Source organism: Syngnathoides biaculeatus, chromosome 17, assembly GCF_019802595.1.
Source record: "Syngnathoides biaculeatus isolate LvHL_M chromosome 17, ASM1980259v1, whole genome shotgun sequence".
Lineage (NCBI taxonomy): Eukaryota > Metazoa > Chordata > Actinopteri > Syngnathiformes > Syngnathidae > Syngnathoides > Syngnathoides biaculeatus.
In genome coordinates this window covers 22,813,928-22,833,542 of record NC_084656.1, presented here as the reverse complement: position 1 = coordinate 22,833,542, position 19,615 = coordinate 22,813,928, and the positions used below count along the sequence as shown (strand labels likewise).

General features: G+C 46.6%; 1 protein-coding gene across 6 annotated transcripts; it reads left to right on the top strand.

The window, feature by feature from the left end:
• Window positions 1–18,733, top strand: map1b (microtubule-associated protein 1B). Of its 6 annotated transcripts, XM_061801607.1 has the most exons (7): window positions 2,743–3,385; window positions 3,470–4,432; window positions 6,818–6,919; window positions 9,780–9,862; window positions 10,519–10,659; window positions 10,748–16,324; window positions 16,673–18,733. In XM_061801607.1, exons 2-7 carry the CDS (start codon window positions 4,204–4,206, stop codon window positions 16,826–16,828), a joined length of 6,288 nt encoding a protein of 2,095 aa, XP_061657591.1. In that variant the 5' UTR covers window positions 2,743–3,385; window positions 3,470–4,203; the 3' UTR covers window positions 16,829–18,733. The 6 variants fall into 6 exon arrangements, with proteins under 6 accessions (XP_061657594.1, XP_061657591.1, XP_061657593.1 ...); XM_061801610.1 differs by lacking the exons at window positions 2,743–3,385; window positions 3,470–4,432 and adding an exon at window positions 1–23; XM_061801609.1 differs by lacking the exon at window positions 3,470–4,432.
• The last annotated feature ends 882 nt before the right edge of the window (window positions 18,734–19,615 follow it).

Genomic DNA, 19,615 nt, shown 5'->3' with positions numbered 1-19,615 from the left:
GACAAACTGCGGGTCAAGCTAAGGTCAGTTACTTTATTATTATTTATTCTTTTTTTTTTTTTTTATTGGGTCTCAAGATGAAAGGAGGACGAAAAGAAGTCACTGACCCCCCAGATTAGAACATTCCAGAACGGAACACACCCGGTTGGAGGGTTTGACGCTATTGCTGTATGTACCCGGGATGGCTACAGTGACATTTTTTTTCCTCTCTTCTTCTATTTTCTATATTTCAGATTTTGAAGATTTTTTTTTTTTTAAAGACTTTTACGCCTTTAAATTAGCACGTTTTGCTGTTTGAATATCATCCATCTCACAGAGGAGAGAGAATATTTGCCCGAGTGTTGAGTTGTCGTCATCTTTGTTAGTATGCGTTGCTGCTCGGGAGATAATTGCGGGTTTCCGTTTGCTTGTCTACGTTGGTTTGCATCGCATGTTAGCCTTTCGGCGAGTGGACTTCGGTAAGACAAAATTGGTGTTGAAATGTACAATGTTTAAGTTGCTTTTATGTGTCAATTTCACCGTAAAATTCAACCGAGTGACAAATGAACAACTTGAAGCAAGCACGCGGTGCCTCTTCTTCGGAGAATTGCGCAAGAGTCTTTGTTTTTTTTTCTCCAAATGATAATAAACGATAAACAGAGATTCAGGACAAAAAAAGACATTTTGGATTTGATAAAAATCTATACTATTTCTGTACACTTGTTTAGTTATATAAAGTACATGAAGCAGTTTAAAGAAAGTGCCTAAACGTGCGTGGTGGATATAAAAAGTCTACACACCCCTGGCAGGTTTTTGTCAAGGATATGAATTGAAGGCTTTTTGCATCGTTAATGTGACCTGTAACCTTTACAGCTCTATTTAAAAAAAAAAAAAGAGGATTAGTAAAAATAAGTGCATGAAATAATGTGGTTGCACAAGTGTACACACCCTCTTCTAACTTTTCTTTCTAACTTGAAGTTTGAATATGGTTGGTTTTGGATTTGATAAAAATCCCAACAAAAAAAACCAAAATTGGTGTTGTACAAACTCAACGTCAGATCGAGTCTGCCACATCATTTTTGTGGCCAGGTACGCAAATCGACAGCGTCTCTTTCATGTTTGTTTGAGCAGTTCATGTTGTTTTCTTCTGATTATTTTGCCAGAAATATGCATCAAAATAGCAACTTGGCTTTTTACGCAACAACATGTGTCAGCGTCGCGTCAGCGTTACCGTAATCCAACAACAACGTTTTGAAAAATGCGATGAGCTCACATTTGACCCTTTTTGACCCCACCGGTGAATTCCGGGAAAACCTTCGCGCGACCTTCAGTAATCTTCCGATCTGTGCTGACAACTTTCCCAATGTAGTCGCTTCAAATCGTAAAGTGATCTTTATGAAAATGTAACGGTAGCGTTACTGCAGTATTTAAACAAACTTCCCAAAGTTATTGCATTTGATGACATTTTGAGGACTTTTCTTCATTTGTAATGAAATCATCAACAGGATGTTTCCTATTTAAAAAAAAAAATATATATATATATTTTGGACTTAACCACTTTTTTTGCACAAATAACAAACTAATGATAATCATGATGAAATATAAATCATAAAAATGTGTGCATGAGATCATGTTGACCTCGTGATAAATGTGAGAAATATGTGAAAAAAATGAATTTCGACATTGCTTCACATGACAGACAAGACGAGCTGAATGCGGCATAAAAATATTCAACTTATTTTTTGAAAAAGTGATGAAGATGAAGTTGTTCAAAAGTCAGATCTTTTATGTGTTCGAAAGTGTAGTCACGAGTCTGAACTTTTTAAAAAAGTAGACAAACTAATCAATTGCACCGCAAGATGGCGCTTTGAAGTCAGGCAGAATTTCATTTTTTTAGACGACTGCTGAATGTCACGTGACCAGAGAGAACCTATCACAAACGTCGCATTTAGGAGTAAAAAGTGAGATGATTTTTTTTTTTTTTTTTTTTTTAAATCTGCTCTTTTGTGGCTATTTTTCAAATGTAACTAAAATTGTAATCATGGAAAGTTCCAGAGGACAATGTCATCCGACTGCACTTTATTTTGCCGGCAATGGAATGGAGCACAATTACATCCATTTTGTAATTCATTATGAAATTAGTGCCCTTGCTGAATTCTGATCTAAAGTCTACTTTTTTTTCCATGTCCTTTTTATAGCACTAAATGATAACAATATTAATTAGTAGCACAGATGTATTTTTTTTTTATATTAAACAAAATAGTAAATCTCGGCTTCCCTCTTTGAGCAGCAGGCATTTGTTTCCAAGAAAATGCATAAATCCTGCATCTTTTTTTTTTAATAAATCTCGCCACTAGATGCTGCTGTCAGCCCAGGAATCAGCATCTTGTTATTATTAATATTATTATTGCAAGTTACTTGAATTTGTAGTAAGAATATAATTTCTTTTTGAAAGAGAAGTTCTCATTTTGAAATTGAATTGAAAGCAAAGCTTCTTTAATCGTCTACGCCCCGATACAGAATCTGTGACTATAAGATTACCACTTTTCAAAATGCTTATTTTATTTTAATGTCTGTAAAATTATTTCACGTTTCAGTGTGCAGTACAACTATTGTGAATACAAGCGCTTTGATATTTGATTTTTTTTTTTTTTTTTTTTGGTTAGTGCACACAAGAAAAATGGCTGAATGACTTCAGTCCCACAATGCAACACGTTGTTTGTATTGTTGTTTTGTTTGTGTGTGTGTGTGTGTGGGGGGGGGGGGCATCGCTTCCTTGCGATTGCAATCGGGCCACTCGCCTTATTTGAGGTTCTGTTCTAGCGGTTTTCGACGCCGCCTGTCAGGCTAGCTCAGCATCGGCGCGGTGACACAAACGCTGCGCTTCCTGTCTGATGTCGCCGCCTTTGATGTGGATTTCTTCTTCTTTTGTCCAATTCTTTTCTTTCAAGCTCTTCCACAATCGGGGCTTTTTGTTTTTCCTTTTGAAAGGAAAATCCCTTTCAGATGGAGAAACGCCGAGATCATCCCACTGGGAAAAGATACAAATAGAACTCAAATTTGACTCAGTATGGATAGGTTCCAGATGACGTCACCACAGTCCCAGGATTCCCTTTTTCTACGACGTCGTAACTCGGAGACCAATCGGATAAATTCAGCTTTGTTCTCTGACCTCTGTGACACACAAGATGGCGGCCGTCGCAAGGCACGACGAGTTCATTAGAAACCTATCAATTGCTGTGATTTCTGCCGTCGTCCATCCGAGCCGCTTATCCTCACGCGGGTGACGGGAGCGCTAGAGGCCTGTCCCGGCCAACTTGGGGCCAAAGGTAAGAATACACCCTGAACTGGCGGATGTCGACACCCTAGCGAAGCGGGAATCGACCCCACGCCTCCTGAACCAAAGGTAGGCTTCTGGTGTGGACCACTACACCCTTTTTCTCCAAGTTTGTTACTATTGTAATATGTCAAAAGTCATATCATTTTGCAGGCACTATGAACACCAGTAAAAAAGAGATGCAAAAAAAAAACAAAAAAAAAAACACGGCGTAGACAAAGTGAAAGGTCGAGATGGAATGGAAGAAAGACGGATGGATGGAGGAGTGGAAGAAAGACATGGGTTGTAGATGGAGAGGGATAGGGAGAAAGAGATAGAAGGATGAAGAGATGGATTGATGGGGAGGGGCATGAGTCATTGCTGGATGGATAGAGCGAGAGATGACAGAAATAGATGGAGAGAAAACAGATGAGAGAGAGAGCGAGAGAGAGGGATGAACAATCAAGAAAGTATAAAGTGACAAAAGGCACACATCTAAAAGAGAAAAAGGACAGAAGTGGGTGATTGCTGGATGGAGAGATGGATTGATAATGGATGAGAGGAGCAGAAAGATGCTGAGACAGAGGGAGGATGAAGATCCAACATGATGGAAGGAGAGATACAACATATAGAAGGATGGAAAATGATTTGTTGTCATCGTCGTCTTCCTCATCAGGTTCTCTTCCGGGAGGGTGCGTTGAATTCGTTGCCAATGACATCAGCTGAGCGGTGAGTGTGCAGAAAAAGAAGGGCGGGAGGGGGGGGGGGGCAGCAGCCAGAGCCACTCCTTGTCCTCCTCATTCGCGCACCGACTGCGGCGCAAGCAACATCGCGACACAGAAGAAAAAAGGAAAGGAAGACGCAGAAGGACAGAAAGAAGAGAGCGAGAGAGGAAGGCCGCCGCGAGGATGTCCGCCCTGGTGCAACGCGCGGCGGTGGCGGTGGCGGTGGCGGCGGCGGCGACGGCGACGGCCGACGCAATGCCGCCGATGACGGAGCCCGAGCCGGCCGCGGTGACGCCGGCCGCGGCCAGCCCCGCTCGCCACTTCGTCGACACGAAATTTTACCTGCTGGTGGTCCTCGGCGAGGTGGTCGCGGAGGACAACCTCAAGTGCGCCGTGGCCGACATCGAGAGGGGTAAGCCGGCCGGCCGGCTGGGCGACGCGGCGACAAGGGGGGGGGGGGGGGTCACTCACTCACTCACTCACTCACTCACAGGAACGCGCGCACAAATCGCAGTTTTTGCCGCTTTCTTGCCGATTTGCGCCATCCTCCAGCGTTTATCCCGCGGGAGCGCGGAGCATCCCTCCCGCCCTGCTCTTCCTCCCCCCCCCCTCCTCCTCCTCCTCCTCCTCATCCTCATCCCGCATCCAGCTCTCATCCCACACCGGCCGGTGGGCGTGGCCCGGGCCGCACTGCGGTCCCGAAGGGAAGCCACGAGGAGCACATTTTCGAGCCCGTCGCTCTTGTTTACTATATTGGATGACAAACTGTTGAGTACAGTGGGACCATTCCGGGAGGGGGGCGATATTCCAAGCCTAACAGATGCTGCCATTGTTTTGCTGTGACAGGGCGTGTGCAAACCGCGGCCCGTGGGCCATGTGAGGCCCCTCGTCCATTTTTTTTTTTAGCCGTCCACGGCACAGACAAAGCTGCTACTATGTGGATTGCGACACACCCGCGTCCCCCGTGGGTGTGACGCACCTGAGCAACATTGCAACTAATGATGACTAATTATGAATTGATGTGATGTAGCGCTTTCCTACATATCCAAGGAATTTCTCTTCTTTGTAATGCATTGTACATGAAGACGATAATTTCAGAAGCAAAAATGTTTTTCTTGCCCTTTCTGCACTGTGTCAACATCTTAATTTGTCAACAATATCATTTGATTGGCACTCGAGGAAACGGTTCTTGAGCAATTGCGCTTGCGCTTACCATCAATTGATTTTGTTGATCTGTTCAGGGAAGGGGTGGTGCTATTCTAGTGGGAAACGGGGCTACACCCCCCCCCCCCAAAAAAAAAAAAAAAAAAAACCAATCATGAAAAATTCAAAAGTCTTAGCCACACCATCTTCAGTGACGTAACAGTTTCTCAAAACGACAAATTGCTTGATGGAGTTAAACGTCGAAGCAACACTTTCATCCTTTGATTTATTAATAGCGTATGGATTTGAAATGAATCGTAATCATAAAATTCTGGGCTGCAGCTGTCTCCAAAGGTTATTTCAGAATTTCAGAAATCAAGGTTGTTTTTTCATAGGATTAAACATCTTTCGTACATAATTTCAATCATTGCAGTCTATATACAGTGTGAGGAGTCTATATCCAAAAGTGATATAATTATACTGTATAAGTATTTTTTTTATCAGGTATATTGCAGGCAGGTCAAACAAACATTAGAAATGTTCATCTTGAACATTAAGATGAAACATTTAGTATAACTAATATTTGAGTCGTTTTGCACTCATTGTAATCTTTTTATGCAGTACTACATCTCCATTTTTAGTCAAAAGTGATTCCCCATTTTCAGTTTTAAAGCCTCTTGTTATGAATATTTTTATGCATATTTAATTTTTTTAAACTGCATTGTGTCATTTTATTTCTTGCTGACGAGTCCATTTTGGAACACGGAAAAGAGATTTTGTTCCACAGTCATGAATTCTTTTTTGGCGGTCATTTTCCACCTTGGCATCAAAGCGCCATTTACATTGATCGCGCGCCCCGCCCCGATTTGTTTTGTTCTGACGAGGCGAAATCCTGCCCGGCGACGAGCCGTGACTCAGCTCGTTCCGGCCCGGCCCGAGTCCGACACCCCCCCCCCCCCCCTTTCGCCTCCTGCTTTTCCTCAGGGAGGGGGCCGTCGGGACTGCGCAGGTCAGATAAATTTGTCATTTGCTCGCCACGTTATTGCCACCCTGCATTTCATTTTTCTTGATACAGTTTGGAGAAAAATGGCAACGTGCAAAAAAATGACAATTTCTCATAATTTGGTCATTGTTACAGTAAAAACTTTGATAGCGTCGTAAAACATAAGAAAAATTCAAACCTGACTCCTCGCACTGCTGTTGACGGCTTTAGAAGTTAAATATCAGTGTTAGCTGGGAGGGCTGGCGTGTAAAATGATATTTTATCATTATTTTCAATGTTAAACAGAAGTGAACGGGAATTGAAAAATGTGCTCTACATCTATGCATACTTTAAACATGATTTTTATTCAGCAATTTGTACCTTGATTTATGAGGAATCCATTTCGACTACTGACGTCAATTCAAATTACATTAATTCGACCTGCCCTCTCCTAAAAAAAAATGGAGATGGTAGTGCAGGTTGGGTTGGACCCCCCCAGCCGCCCCCATCGCCCCTCCCACCACCCCATCCCCCGCCCCTTCTGCACGGCACTGCTCATAAATCAAGGTATCATTGTTCTTTTACTGAATTTCTACAAGCACACACACAACCGCTTGCAATATCTGCATCAAAAATGTGAATATCATGTCTATTTTTGTTGACTTTTTGTAGGCATTCGCTCGTGGGACGCAAATCTGATGGACTGCAACCTGGACCAGGAACTCAAACTTTTTGTCTCCAGACACTCGGCGCGTTTCTCCTCAGATGTCAAAGGTATAAAGCGCCATCGAATGACCCCGCCGTTCGTCACCTTCTACGTACTCAACTGCAGAGAGTATCGGCCTTTCACCGGGCTGTTAGCTTCTTTTTTTTAGACGGGAGGCTTTTTGTTGCCTCTCCCGGTTAAAGTTTACTGGAAAACTAAACATAAAACAAACCCCCCAAAAATGTGCTTTGTGTTTGTAAAACAACCGTAAAGTTCATTTAGATCAATACTAACACACTAAGCAAAATGCCATAGACAGGCGAACAAACAGCATCAGCACTGCAGTGTTTCAACTCCGCTCAACAGATATTTGTACACCAATGGTGAAGTAAAACATGTAGACAAACATTGTTCTAGTTTTCTCGTATACAGTTAAGCGCAGTGTTGATGTTCAAAGTGTGTACAACCTCACGCCACCCGATATTATATATTTAATATACAGCTCTGGAAATATGGAAAGACCCCCCCCGCCCCCGCCCACAAAAGAAAATAGAATAGCAAGTAGAGAAATCTGAGCTTCTATCGGTTTTGATTGTGAAGCGGTCCACATGTCGCATCCTGCCCCTCGCGTGCTGTCATTTTGCTTTTGCCATCGTGGATTCCGTTGGGCGAGGGCACCGAACGGATCTATTAGGAAAATAAAAATATATCCTGGATTTTTTTTCTCAGGGGAAAAATAGGAATATTTTTTGAAGAAAAATTCCATTTTTTTTTTCGCGAGGAGATCGAACTCATTTTTTTTGGGGGGGGGAATATTTTTTACAAAGAAAAAAAACATTTTATTCTTACTTAATAGGTGGAAAATGATTGGAGATTTTCTATAAATGTAAAAATATGATGAACAAAAATAAAAATTTTCACAGAAGTTTATTTGGTTTTTTTTGGGTTAAGAAAAATTTGATTATTCCTGGGGGGGATGTTATTTTTTTCCAAGAGGGAAAAACATTTTCCTCTGAAAAATAATAAGAATAATCTGGTTAGATTTTTTTAATTTATTTTTCCCAAGCCAGTCGTAGTCGTAGTTTGTCAAATTTTTGTTCCTACAAATTTTGTTTTCAATAAACAAAATTATTTTTTCCTTTAAAACGTAATCAAACATGTTATCTCTTTTTACGTTTATTATGCAACCTTGTGCGATCTTGTTTTGATCCATTTTTTATGTTTATTTAAACTCGCCAGACCGCAAATCCTTTTTGCGATCAATAAAACGCAATTATGGCTTGTGACTGAAAAAACATAATCCTACGCAGGTTTAATATTTTTGTCGTCCTGTGGGAAATTGAAGACCTGAAAGCGATACCTGCTTGTCAATTATTGTTGATCTGTCAATCAATCCGCTGATTGCTTCCTTCTCTCTGCGTCATTCGGAATCAATAAAGAGCCACGATGGGGCACTGAAATTAATTTCACCTTCAGGAGCGATTTTGTATGGTGCGTTGGCGTCTGGATCCTCGCTGGGGAACAAATGTCTACGCCCTCTAAATTCTGCCTAGCAACAAGTGATCCCCCTCCCCCAAGCAATTCTACATTCATTTTATTTTTTACCAGCGAAATTTCCTTGCTGTGGTGGAAATGTTTAGCGCTCCACCTTTCGCTATTGTTGCCAGACTGGACTCTCGCAACTGTTGCAATTCGCTATGAAAGGTACAAAAATCACACTGACCGGCTTGATGCAATATGAAGTATGAAATCTTCTGATGTTGTTGTTGTTTCTAGAGAGGTGAGAGGCGAGGTCTGTATGGTCTGGTAGAACATTTTGGTGTTTAAATGTCTGACGTTTACTTCTGTTTTACTTTATGTGTCGTTTTTTTTTTTTGTTTGGTTTTTTTTTTGCATTAACAACAGCTTGAAGCAAGCACGCTTGGGCTCTAATTTGGCGAGAGTGAGTGAAAAAAGACGCCAGGGAAAAGTACATTGTTTTCTCTTGTGCGTCATACGCGTATCCCCCTGATAAATGGGATTCTCTTCCCTTTGTTGTCTACCAGTGTTTAGCGGCGGACCATTTTTTTTTTTGTCATCACGTGTTCTTTTTTGAAATTTGTGGAAAATAAAAGGAGGCATGCGCCGCTCTGCAGTCGTTCCGCTGATCTATTTTCGCTCGGGTGCCTTCCACATTGATTTCCTCTCGTGTGCTTGATTGCGGGACAGTCTGCATCACACCGGGAAGTGAATGTGGGGGTGGTCGGCTCGGATTCTGGGGGGGGGGGGGGGGGGTATCGATGGGGTCAGGGCCGCTGCGGTGCGCCGGCCTTGCCAGTCGCATGGAGGCCGACGCCCACTCACACGAGACAAAGGAGGAGAAAATGAGGCGCGTGGAATTTGTGTGTCGCCTGCGAGGACGCTGTCGCTTTAAGATCGAGCTCTGCCTGGGGTGTGTCTGCTGCGCACACACGCACACATAAATATCATCATCGCATGCGCAATATTGTCACCGACATACAGACGACGCAAAGAATTCAAACCGATCTTTTCGGAATCATCGTGAATTGAAATGATGACATATTATTGCTTGGGTGGCGCCCCGAGACACGCGTTTAACTTTGTAATATTTGATTTTTCTGTTTCCAACTAGAAGCAAGTTTCAGACATGCCGACAATTTGGCAATATTGACAATGCCACGAACGCTTCCCAAGATGTTGTCCTGTACATTTTGCGGTTCAAATGGTCCAACGTGGAAGGACTGTCAAGGATCTCGCAAAAGTGTGAAATTTGGAGACTGTGAGGATTATTGGAAAGAGAAATTTGTAATGGGGAAAATGAAATCGCACGCTCTTTCGTCTTTTTTTGCGCCAAAGTGGAAATTTTCACGCTGAACGTGAGGCCGAAGAAGTGACATTTTTTTTTGTTCCCCTTTTTTCTTTTTTCAGGGCAGCGAATTCTTCATCATAAAAGCAACGTGCTGGAGACGGTGGTGCTCATCAACCCTGCGGACGAAACCGTCAGCACCGAGGTAAACCTCAAAACTGCTCCGTGTGTGCTCTCCCTGCTACGAGTCGGATTCCTCACAAGGTTTACGGAGGGATCCACAAAGTCTCTTCGACAGCAAACGTCGGAAAGTGCCCGAGTCGCCGGGAGTGCGCGTTGATAATGTCACAACGCGGCGGGGCCAATTAGCTAATGGTCTCGCTAAGCTAGTTGTAATCAAAATGGTCTTGGGCCTCAGCTAAGTGTTTCGTTGCCCCGCATCTCTTTAGCCACTAACGCGATTATTTTGCAAGGTTGTTTCCTTTCGAATGCAAATCAGGTCGAGGGTTAGCATAGTGGGAGGAAGCGTCAGTACATTTGCTAAACAGTTCCGGTAAGCTAATTCCATGTTGTGAACTTCCCATAGGAATGATGGAAATTGATGGGAATTGAACGGGGATTGAGGGTAATTTATCGAATTCAAGCGTAGAAATAAATCTTGTATTTCGTCATCTCAAAACCGATAGCTTCCGTTTCCCACGTGCGATGGTTTACCACTAGCCCCCCAGCCCCACTTCCCGTGAAGGATGGAGTATCTAAAGTGGTTCTGAAGATTTTGCCATACTACAGACGCAATGGGAAAGGTTTCCCCGACTCGCAAAGGGAAGGAAATGTAACCCGCTGTCGGTGTTTTGGTTTTAGGTCCGACTGATGATCTCCGACTCCGCCAGGCACAAGCTTCTTGTCCTGTCGGGCCAATGCACCGAAAGCACCGGCGAGCTCATACTTCAGTCCGGATCGTTCTCCTTCTCCAAATTCATCGACATATTCACGGACCAAGAGGTGAGTCCGCCGCTTCTGTCTCGTCGCAAAACTCGACCAAACACTGCACGGGTTTACCATGATAACAAAAGGATTGTCCATGACTCAGATTGGCGAACTGCTGAGCACCATCCACCCGGAAAACAAAGCCAACCTGACGCTCTACTGCCCCGATCAAGGCGACTGGAAAAACTCTAACCTAGACAAACACAACCTACAGGACTTCATCAACATGAAGCTGAACTCGACACTCATTCTCCCTGAAATGGAGGGCCTCTCCGAGTTCACTGAGTACCTGTCGGAATCCGTCGAGATCCCGACGCCTTTCGACATGCTCGAACCTCCGGCCTCCGGCGGATTCCTTAAGCTCTCCAAGCCGTGCTGCTACATCTTCCCCGGCGGCCACGGCGACTCGGCTCTCTTTGCCGTCAACGGGTTCAACATGCTCATCAACGGCGGCTCCGACAGGAAGTCCTGTTTCTGGAAGCTGGTGAGGCACCTGGACCGCGTGGACTCCGTCCTGCTAACCCACATCGGCGATGACAACCTGCCGGGCATCAACAGCATGCTGCAAAGAAAGATTGCGGAGCTGGAGGAGGAGCAGTCACAGGATTCGACGGCAAACAGCGACTGGGTGAAGAACATGATCTCGCCGGATATCGGCGTTGTGTTTGTGAATCTTCCGGAAAATTTGGAAAGCCCTGAACCTAATTACAGAGTGCGCAGGAATCTCGAGGAGGCGGCCGCTACTCAACAATTCCTCACTAAGCTGAACCTGAGAATGGAACCACTGCAGCGGCCCGTCGGGAACACGATCGAACCCATTATCCTTTTCCAGAAGATGGGCGTGGGGAAGCTCGAGATGTACGTCCTCAATCCGGCAAAGAACAGCAATGAGATGCAGCATTTTATGAAGCAGTGGACAGGAAGCCAAAAGGACACGGCTTCCATGCTGCTGCCAAACGGGAAAGAGTCAGAGTTCCCCATTTCGTACTTGACTTCTATAAGCTCACTCATCGTGTGGCACCCCGCGAACCCCTCGGAGAAAGTGGTACGCGTTCTCTTTCCGGGAAACGCCACCCAGCGGCACATCTTTGAAGGCTTGGAAAAGCTAAAACACCTGGATTTCTTGAAGCAGGCTGTCGTCACTCAAAAAGCAATGTCCGTCGACGTGCCGGCCACGCCGACGCCCAAGCAAGCCAAGATGAAAAACAGAACGGACAGCAAAGAGAGCCTGAAGTCCACCCCGAAGCAGTCACCAAGCAAAGCTGTCAGGAAGGAATCCAAGGAGGAGGTGGCCGAGAAAGCCAAGGCGGATGCAGATGAACTGTCTCACGAAAAGCAACAAAAGGCAGAGAAGAAAGAAAAGACCGCACTGAAGAAGGAACGTTCACAAGCCCCCGAGAAAGAACTGAGGGCAAAACCGGACCAAACGTCCCAGAAAGAAACACTGGAAAAAAAGACGACTCTCACCAAAGTGAAACCTGAAAAGGAGAGGATTGGCAAAAAAGACATGAAAATATCTCCAGAGAAGAAGAAGGAGGTTAAAAAAGATGTGGCCAAAAAAGAGGACACGCCTAAGAGAGAGATTAAGAAAGATGAACGGGTGAAGAGGGAGGAAGCGAAGAAAAGGGATGTGAAAAAGGACATCAGGAGAGATTCGCCCATGAAGGAGAAAAAGGATGAAAAGCGGGAGCCGAAGAAGGATGTTAAAAAGCTGACAAAAGACACCAAAAAGCTTTCTGCTCCCGGTGAAGACAAAGGCCAGTCCCTGAAACCAAAGCTCCTGAAAAAAGAGGTTTCAAAGAAAGACGCAGGCACGCCCTCAAAGATGAAACCCAAAGGAGGTTCCAAAACATCAAAGGTGGAAGCTCCCAAAATTGCCACAGATAAAGTTGCGCCGACAGTGGACCCCGAGGCAGAAAGGGCCGCTATGTCTTCCCCCGAGGACCTCACGAAGGACTTTGAAGAGCTTCGAGCGGAAGATCTGGTGGACGATGCGGCGGCCGTGCCAGACGCTGTCCAAGAAGAGGCTGCAATGAGCTGCTATAAAGTCTCCACGCAGACCAAACCCTCCCCCGAGGCACCGGAGTCTGTTGATGAGGGTTTCGCCACAACAGACGCTGAAGGAGAAAGTGGAGCCGCACCAGCCGAACAAGCTCTCAAGGGAAAACCCAACGGCGGTGGGGGTGAGAAGTTTGAAGGGGAGTGCGTGGCGGAAGAAGCATCCGATGGAGGCGATTACCAAGACAAAGGGGAAACCGAGAAGGTTCACGAGCCACAAAAACTGTCATCAAATCAAGATGAGCCCTGCGAAAGTCTTGATGACGGTGAACTTGGAGATGATCAGCAAATAGGCGAAAGCACAACTGAGAACGAGAAACGGAGTTCTTCAACCTCACCCAAGGAGTCATCGCCCGTTTCCCCCGCCGCGTCCATCCATGATGAAATACTCCCGACTGGCATAGAGAGTTCGACTGCCTCAGACGACGCGCCCGAGGAGTTCACAGTCACCTCTGGCCTCACCCAGTCCACAATTGAGATCTCCAGTGTGCCGACTCCCATGGATGAGATGCTGACTCCGAGGGACGGCTTCAGCGACGAAACGGGCAATGACGGGACGGACTTGGCATCGCCGGAGGTCAGCAGATTTGGAATATCCCAATCTGGAGAGGGTGACAAGAACAAACTACCTCTACTCCAGAGTAGAACTAGTCCAGATTACTCCAAGAGCGATGCAACGGAGGGCCAAGACTACAACCACACCGCTTCGACAATCTCTCCACCGTCGTTATTAGAAGAGGACAGAATTCTTGGTGAAAGGAAAGCAGGAAGCCTGACCGCACTTCAAGAAACATCTGAAAAGCAGGCCACAGAATCTGCAAGGCTGGCTTCAACATCACCATTTGTGCATTCTCCCACAAGTGACCAAAAGTACAAATTGGAGTCCCCATCAATGTTTTCCACCCCTATTGAACTATCGACCACCTTAGCAGGGTGCACTAGAGCAACAGGTGACTCCACCCTCAGCCCAGAAGACAAAACATTGGAAGGCGCCAGCTCCCCGCAGTCCTCCGGTCATACACCCTATTATCAGTCCCCTGTCGAAGAAAAAGCAGGAGCTCTGCCACCCACGTCGGAAAACGAAGATCAGGGTCCAGTTATTGTAGAGGTTACAAGTGACAAAGAGGTCTCCTCAGACAGGAGTACACCTGAGGCTGAGGAGAAAGAGTTTTCCTCCCCTACGGGTAAGGTTACCTCCTTTCCAAAAGGCCCGCCTTCAAGTGTACTCGACTCCCCGACAAAAAAGGACATGGATGACCGCAACCGATCGGTCTTTTCCTCAACAACATTGGCGAGACAAGAACCGGATGCTTTCTCCATCACAGCTTTCAAAGAAGAGAGCAAAATGTCCATTTCCGAAGGTAGCGCATCCGACAAATCCGGCACACCTCTGGAGGAAGTGGTTGCAGAGGACGTGTTTTCACATTTAGCCTCAGCTTCCACCGCCTCACTCGCCACCAGCTCTCTGCCAGAGCCCACCACCGACTCCCCTTCCCTTCACGCTGAGGTCGGCTCTCCTCACTCAACAGAAGTAGATGATTCTTTGTCGGTTTCCGTCGGCCAGACGCCGACCACCTTTCACGAGGCGGAGGCAGCGTCCCCCTCCAAGGAGGACTGCCCTCGACCCATGTCCATCTCCCCGGACAGCTCACCAAGGACAAAAGTCAACACGCAGATGCATGACACAAAGTCGCCTGAACACTCTACCACGTCAATGGAGTTTGGCCAGGAGTCTCCCGACCACTCCTTAGCCCTCGACTTTAGCAAGCAATCTCCCGAACACCCATCTGCAGGAAGCAACTCTCGCGCCACCGAGAACGGACCAACTGAGATTACCGACAGCCCCTCGGATGTTGTGAGACCATCTGAGGAGCAAATCTCAACAGCCGAGAAGCATTTGCTTTTTGACGACGCCGATTCGGCTCATGCTGCGTCTGTGACCCCGTCAGACGCATCCCAATCCACTCCCTCAGTCACAACCCCGTGCCAAATTACAGAGCTGACCCTGATGGTTGAGCAGACGGAGGGGTCTCCAGTCACCCCAAAGGCAGCCTCTTTCACCCGTTCTCCCCATTCCAGTGAGGCATCCCCAGTTTCAGGAGATCCCGCAGAAAGAGACATCAGCCCCACGTCGGCCTTTGCGGAGCACAAGTTTGGCACACTGGAAAAACTGGACAAACCCTCTGAGCTGACTAAGGCGGCCTCTTTCACCCTCGCTCCCACCCATTCTGCCCATCCCAGCGAGGCATCCCCAGTCTCAAGAGGTCCAACGGAGAGAAAAAGCCCCATTTCACCATCTGCCGAACACAAGTCTGACGCACAGGAAAAAGTTGACCAATGCTACGATATGATGAAGGCAGCCTCTTCCACCCACTCTCCCCCGCATTCTCCCCGTTCCAGTCAGGCATCCCCGGTCTCAGGAGGTCCTATGGAGAAAGACATCAGCCCCGTTTCACCGTCAATGGAACACAAGTCGGATGTGCAAGGGAAACATGACAAACCCTCCGAAATCACTTCCCTGTCATTGTCATCATCGTGGTTTTCAGATGAAGGGAAACCTTTCCCAGAAAAAGAGACCAACCCATTTATATGTGAAGACTCACGATTCAAGAAATCTCCCGGGAGCCCTAAAGCCCCTTCCCCGTCTTATCTACCTCCGTCGTCACAACCGTACGCTACCAATGCAGCCTGCAGCTTCGGAGAGCCAGATTCCTCCAAGATCAGTCCGTCTGGCGTGTCCAGGGCAGATGTTGACCTCTGTTTAGTCACCTCGTGTGAATACCGTCATCCCAAGACAGAACTCTCACCGTCTTTCATCAATCCCAATCCCCTTGAATATTTCATCAATGAGGAGAGCGCCCCGGAGGAAGAGAAGCGTCTCGAGACGGTGGGAGGAGGACCGCCGCCTCCAGGGGGGAAGCTTCCCGCCAAGCAGTGTGAGGAAACTCCTCCCACGTCTATCAGTGAATCTGCCCCCTCGCAGACCGATTCCGATGTTCCACCAGGTACAGAGGAGTGCCCCTCAATCACGGCAGATGCTAACATTGATTCGGAGGACGACTCGGAGACTCTGCCCGCTGACAGAACCCTCGCATACAGGCATGCGGATCCTCCTCCAGTGGCGCTCAGGGACTCGGCTCCATCCGTGGGCCCCCGTGATGTCTGCATGGTTGACCCGGAGGCCCTCAAGGCTGAAGAAAACCGCCACAATGCTAACACAGAAGCTGCGGAAAAGCCCAAGAAGAAAAAGCTCACCAAAAAGGCCTCCTCGCCGGCACGGAAAACCAGTCTGTCCAAAGCGAAGGACTCAAAGAACGCCTCTCCGAAGAAGAGTCTCGGAGAGGGGAAAGAAGCCAAAAACGCAACCAATAAGTCGGCATCTCGAGGTACCGGCGGGAAGGCGTCGAGTGTGGCCTCCGTACCCAACTGTCCTCCCATGTACATGGATTTGGTTTACATCCCCAATCACTGCAGTGCTAAGAACGTGGATGCCGAATTCTTCCAGCGGGTGCGCTCCTCTTACTACGTGGTCAGTGGCAATGACCAGACGTCTCAGGAGCCCAGTCGGGCTGTCCTCGACGCTCTGCTTGAAGGGAAAGCCCGCTGGGAAAACAATATGCAGGTATTTCAACTGCAGGTTTTATACTTCTCTATCTTGAACAACCCTTCATCACCATATAGCAGCGGTGCTTAAACCTTTTTATGAGATTTTTAAATCAAGTACGCGGGATGTCCTCAGTTTCTGACTGCCCCGACATACGATGTTTGAGGGTTACCGATGAACGGCTGGAGTATTCTCGCTGTAGTATACCAAAAAGGCATCTGGAGTAGGAGCTATGCTAAACAAGCAATGCTAAAGCGACTCTTGAAAGAGCCCCGAAATCTTGAACATCCAGACAACAAACTAGCAGCGAAAATGTTCGCGGTGTCGGTTGCAAACAGTTGACCGCTGCTTTCTTCCGGCCTTCAGATCACGCTGATACCGACCCACGACACGGACGTGATGAGGGAGTGGTACCAGGAGAGCCACGACAAGCAACAGGAACTGAACGTTATGGTCCTGGCCAGCAGCAGCACAGTAGTCATGCAGGACGAGTCCTTCCCGGCGTGTAAGATAGAAATGTAGGACGGGGTCGTTCATTCCGGAAGCCCGTCGCCGTGACGACGAGAGAACGCACGCGAACGATGTAGCCTGAAAACATCAAATAAAACACCCACGATAACACAAATTCAATTTCAACTCACAACTTTTCCGAGGAACTGTTCAAACAGCCTCGGATGATCACATTTTCGGTGCAAGAAATGCAAAAGTTACACGAATTGATTGTCACGGTCTCCACCCAACACTATGACGGACGGTTGAAGAAAGAAGATCTTTGCCTTACTGGGATGTGTAGTCACGAATGTAACCGACAAACAGAACCCTAACGACACACTTAACAGACAAGCATCCTCCGGTGGCCGCGCTTTTGGGAACGCAAAGGCCAAAAGCCTGTGCTGAGGTTTTGTAAAATAGTCATGAATAACTGTGTGCATGAATTAGCATTAGCTTTGTTCTAAAACGAGGAGTTTTCCTCAGACTTCCGTGAAGAAAAACAGGGATTTGGAGTTTGGAGTTTGGAGTTTGGGGGTGGCCTTGATAAAGGAATGGCCGTAGTTGAGGCAGTTGTAATTTTGGGTGCAGATTTTGCGCTAATTGACCTTTCGCATAGACACGCCCGGGAAGCGCAGACCGGCCAATCACTTAACTCTCGACGGTCGTCTGCATCGTCATTTGAATCCCGACAGGAATCCATTTCGTCTGCAAGGATCTTAGTCATGTACTTGGAGTATCCTTGAACTAATGCTGCGCCATTGTTAGTTAGCTCATTAACAAAAATGCTAGCCTACTGACGTGGGATTCGGTTGCAATGTGTGGGACCAGCGAATTAGGGCCGTTTAAGCTAACAAGCATAGCTACTTTGCTCGTTAACCACCAATGCAACTTCTACGCTATTCACATGGAGGGCTGGTTACGATGCTGGATCCGATGGCGTTAGTCAGCTCGGACCAGGAAAGCCAACCAGGCAGGCTAGCTGCTTGGATCATTAGTCAAAAATGCTACAGCTATGCTACTCATGTGAGCCCTAGTTATGATCTGTGGCGCTAGCAAACCTCTCCAGCTAAGCTAACAGGGTAGCTACGTGTGATGACCTTCACCCTACTCCTTGAATCCAAACACTTATTTATTTCGACGAGGCGTTTCTTGAAAAATGCTTGGGGTTAGCGCTTGAACGCTAAATTTTGGGGGCTAAATGCGTCCAGTTTCTAGGTGAATTAGAGTGAATGATAATATGCAACGCCAAAAATGGACACTTAAAACATAACGTTGATGGCGGTAAACGTTCGTAAGACACCCGCAATGCGTACAAATCTACATTTTCTTGTAGTTTTACCCCCTCCCACGTGCTCTAAAGACACTTTTGAAGTATTCTTTAGCACCTTTTTTTTTTTTCACTTTCTTACTGTCAAGAAATGGGAAACTATCCTGTAACATCATTTTCAGGAAATTGAAAGAGAACTTGTCGACACAGTTCCACAAATAGCGAGGGTCCTCTGGACATTTTACAAACCGAAAGGTTTCAACAAACCACAATATAGCGAAGGGTCGCTAGCTTCATGCTAACAATGAATGTGAAATGCCGTAGTTTGGCTAATGGAAATTAGCATAGTTGCTGCGGTGATTCTAAACCTTCAAAAGAACTGCTACTCTACACAACACAAACAGTGCATACAATAATACTCACAGTCATACATTAAATAACCAACAATAAATATAAATTGGGATTTGCCTGCATGCTGTGATAACCCACGAAAAAACGGATCGCTTAAAAATCTGCGACACAGTGCGCGCCGGAACGATAAACCGCGACTACTGGAGGAATATTCCCGACCGCTGGGCTATTCCAACTCACCGGATATGTCTTAAATAAAAATCCGTTATTCATGATTGCGACAAGTTTAAATGACAGTACAGCAAAAGTCTCACTTCTTCTTCTTCTTCTTCTTCTTCTTGTTCCACTCTCGCTAATAATCTGCCTTTAGCCCCGCGCGGCCGACGTTCCTGCGCCGCGTCGGCGCTGTCCGTTTCGGCGCGCTCTCAACGCCGCCCTCGCACCTTCCTCAAAGTCGTGCTGCCCGTGAGCTCTTCCGCCATTTGTTCCCAGTCCAAGTGTCCGTCCGTCCGTCCGTCCGTCCGCCCGTCCGCTTTCCGACTCTTTGTGTGCGATGTGTAACGACCACCACTGCTGAATGATTCCAAGTTGCAAAACACAGTAATAAAAAGGAAAATACTACGCTGAGGAAAACACAAAACCAGCGTTCCGCTTTGTCTTTTTCTTGGGATTTGTGTCATTTCGTGCGTTGAGCTATGCTAACGGGAAAACGTATCTGTCCCTGAAACGTGTATTTGGGGTGTGGAGCTCGTTTAATCAACTTGACTACTCAAGAGCGTGTCGTCTATTCACGGAATTGTGGTAAACACGAGCATTAATCTTCAGGATATGGCAGCGCTAAAAGTTTGGCCACACTGCATTTTTATGGGTTTTTTTTTTGTTGTTGTTGTTTTTTCTCAGCCGTGTTCTGTTCGCCGCCTGCGCCAACGCCGCAATCAATGGACGCTTTGTCTCCGCGCGACACTTGAGGCGCTTTCCGAAACCAGAACCAAATGCCGAGTTCACGCCGGGATAAACCCAAACGAAACTAACGAGCGGACATGTGGCTTCTTGTCGCGGGGAAATCAAAGCGCGGATCTTTGGAAATCTGGATTATTTGATTATGACGCTTCTTTATTTCACGTACAACTACAGCTACTTCCATCCGTTTGTTTTCTTTGCTGCTTATCCTCATGTGGGTCACGCAGAGTGCTGGAGCC

Bases quoted from the DNA above. Each gene is read 5' to 3' on its own strand.
- map1b (XM_061801607.1), top strand. From the start codon at position 4,204: ATGTCCGCCCTGGTGCAACGCGCGGCGGTGGCGGTGGCGGTGGCGGCG. The intron at 6,920-9,779 runs GTATAAAGCGCC...TTCTTTTTTCAG, and splicing joins TTTCTCCTCAGATGTCAAAG to GGCAGCGAATTCTTCATCAT. The intron at 9,863-10,518 runs GTAAACCTCAAA...TTTTGGTTTTAG, and splicing joins ACGAAACCGTCAGCACCGAG to GTCCGACTGATGATCTCCGA.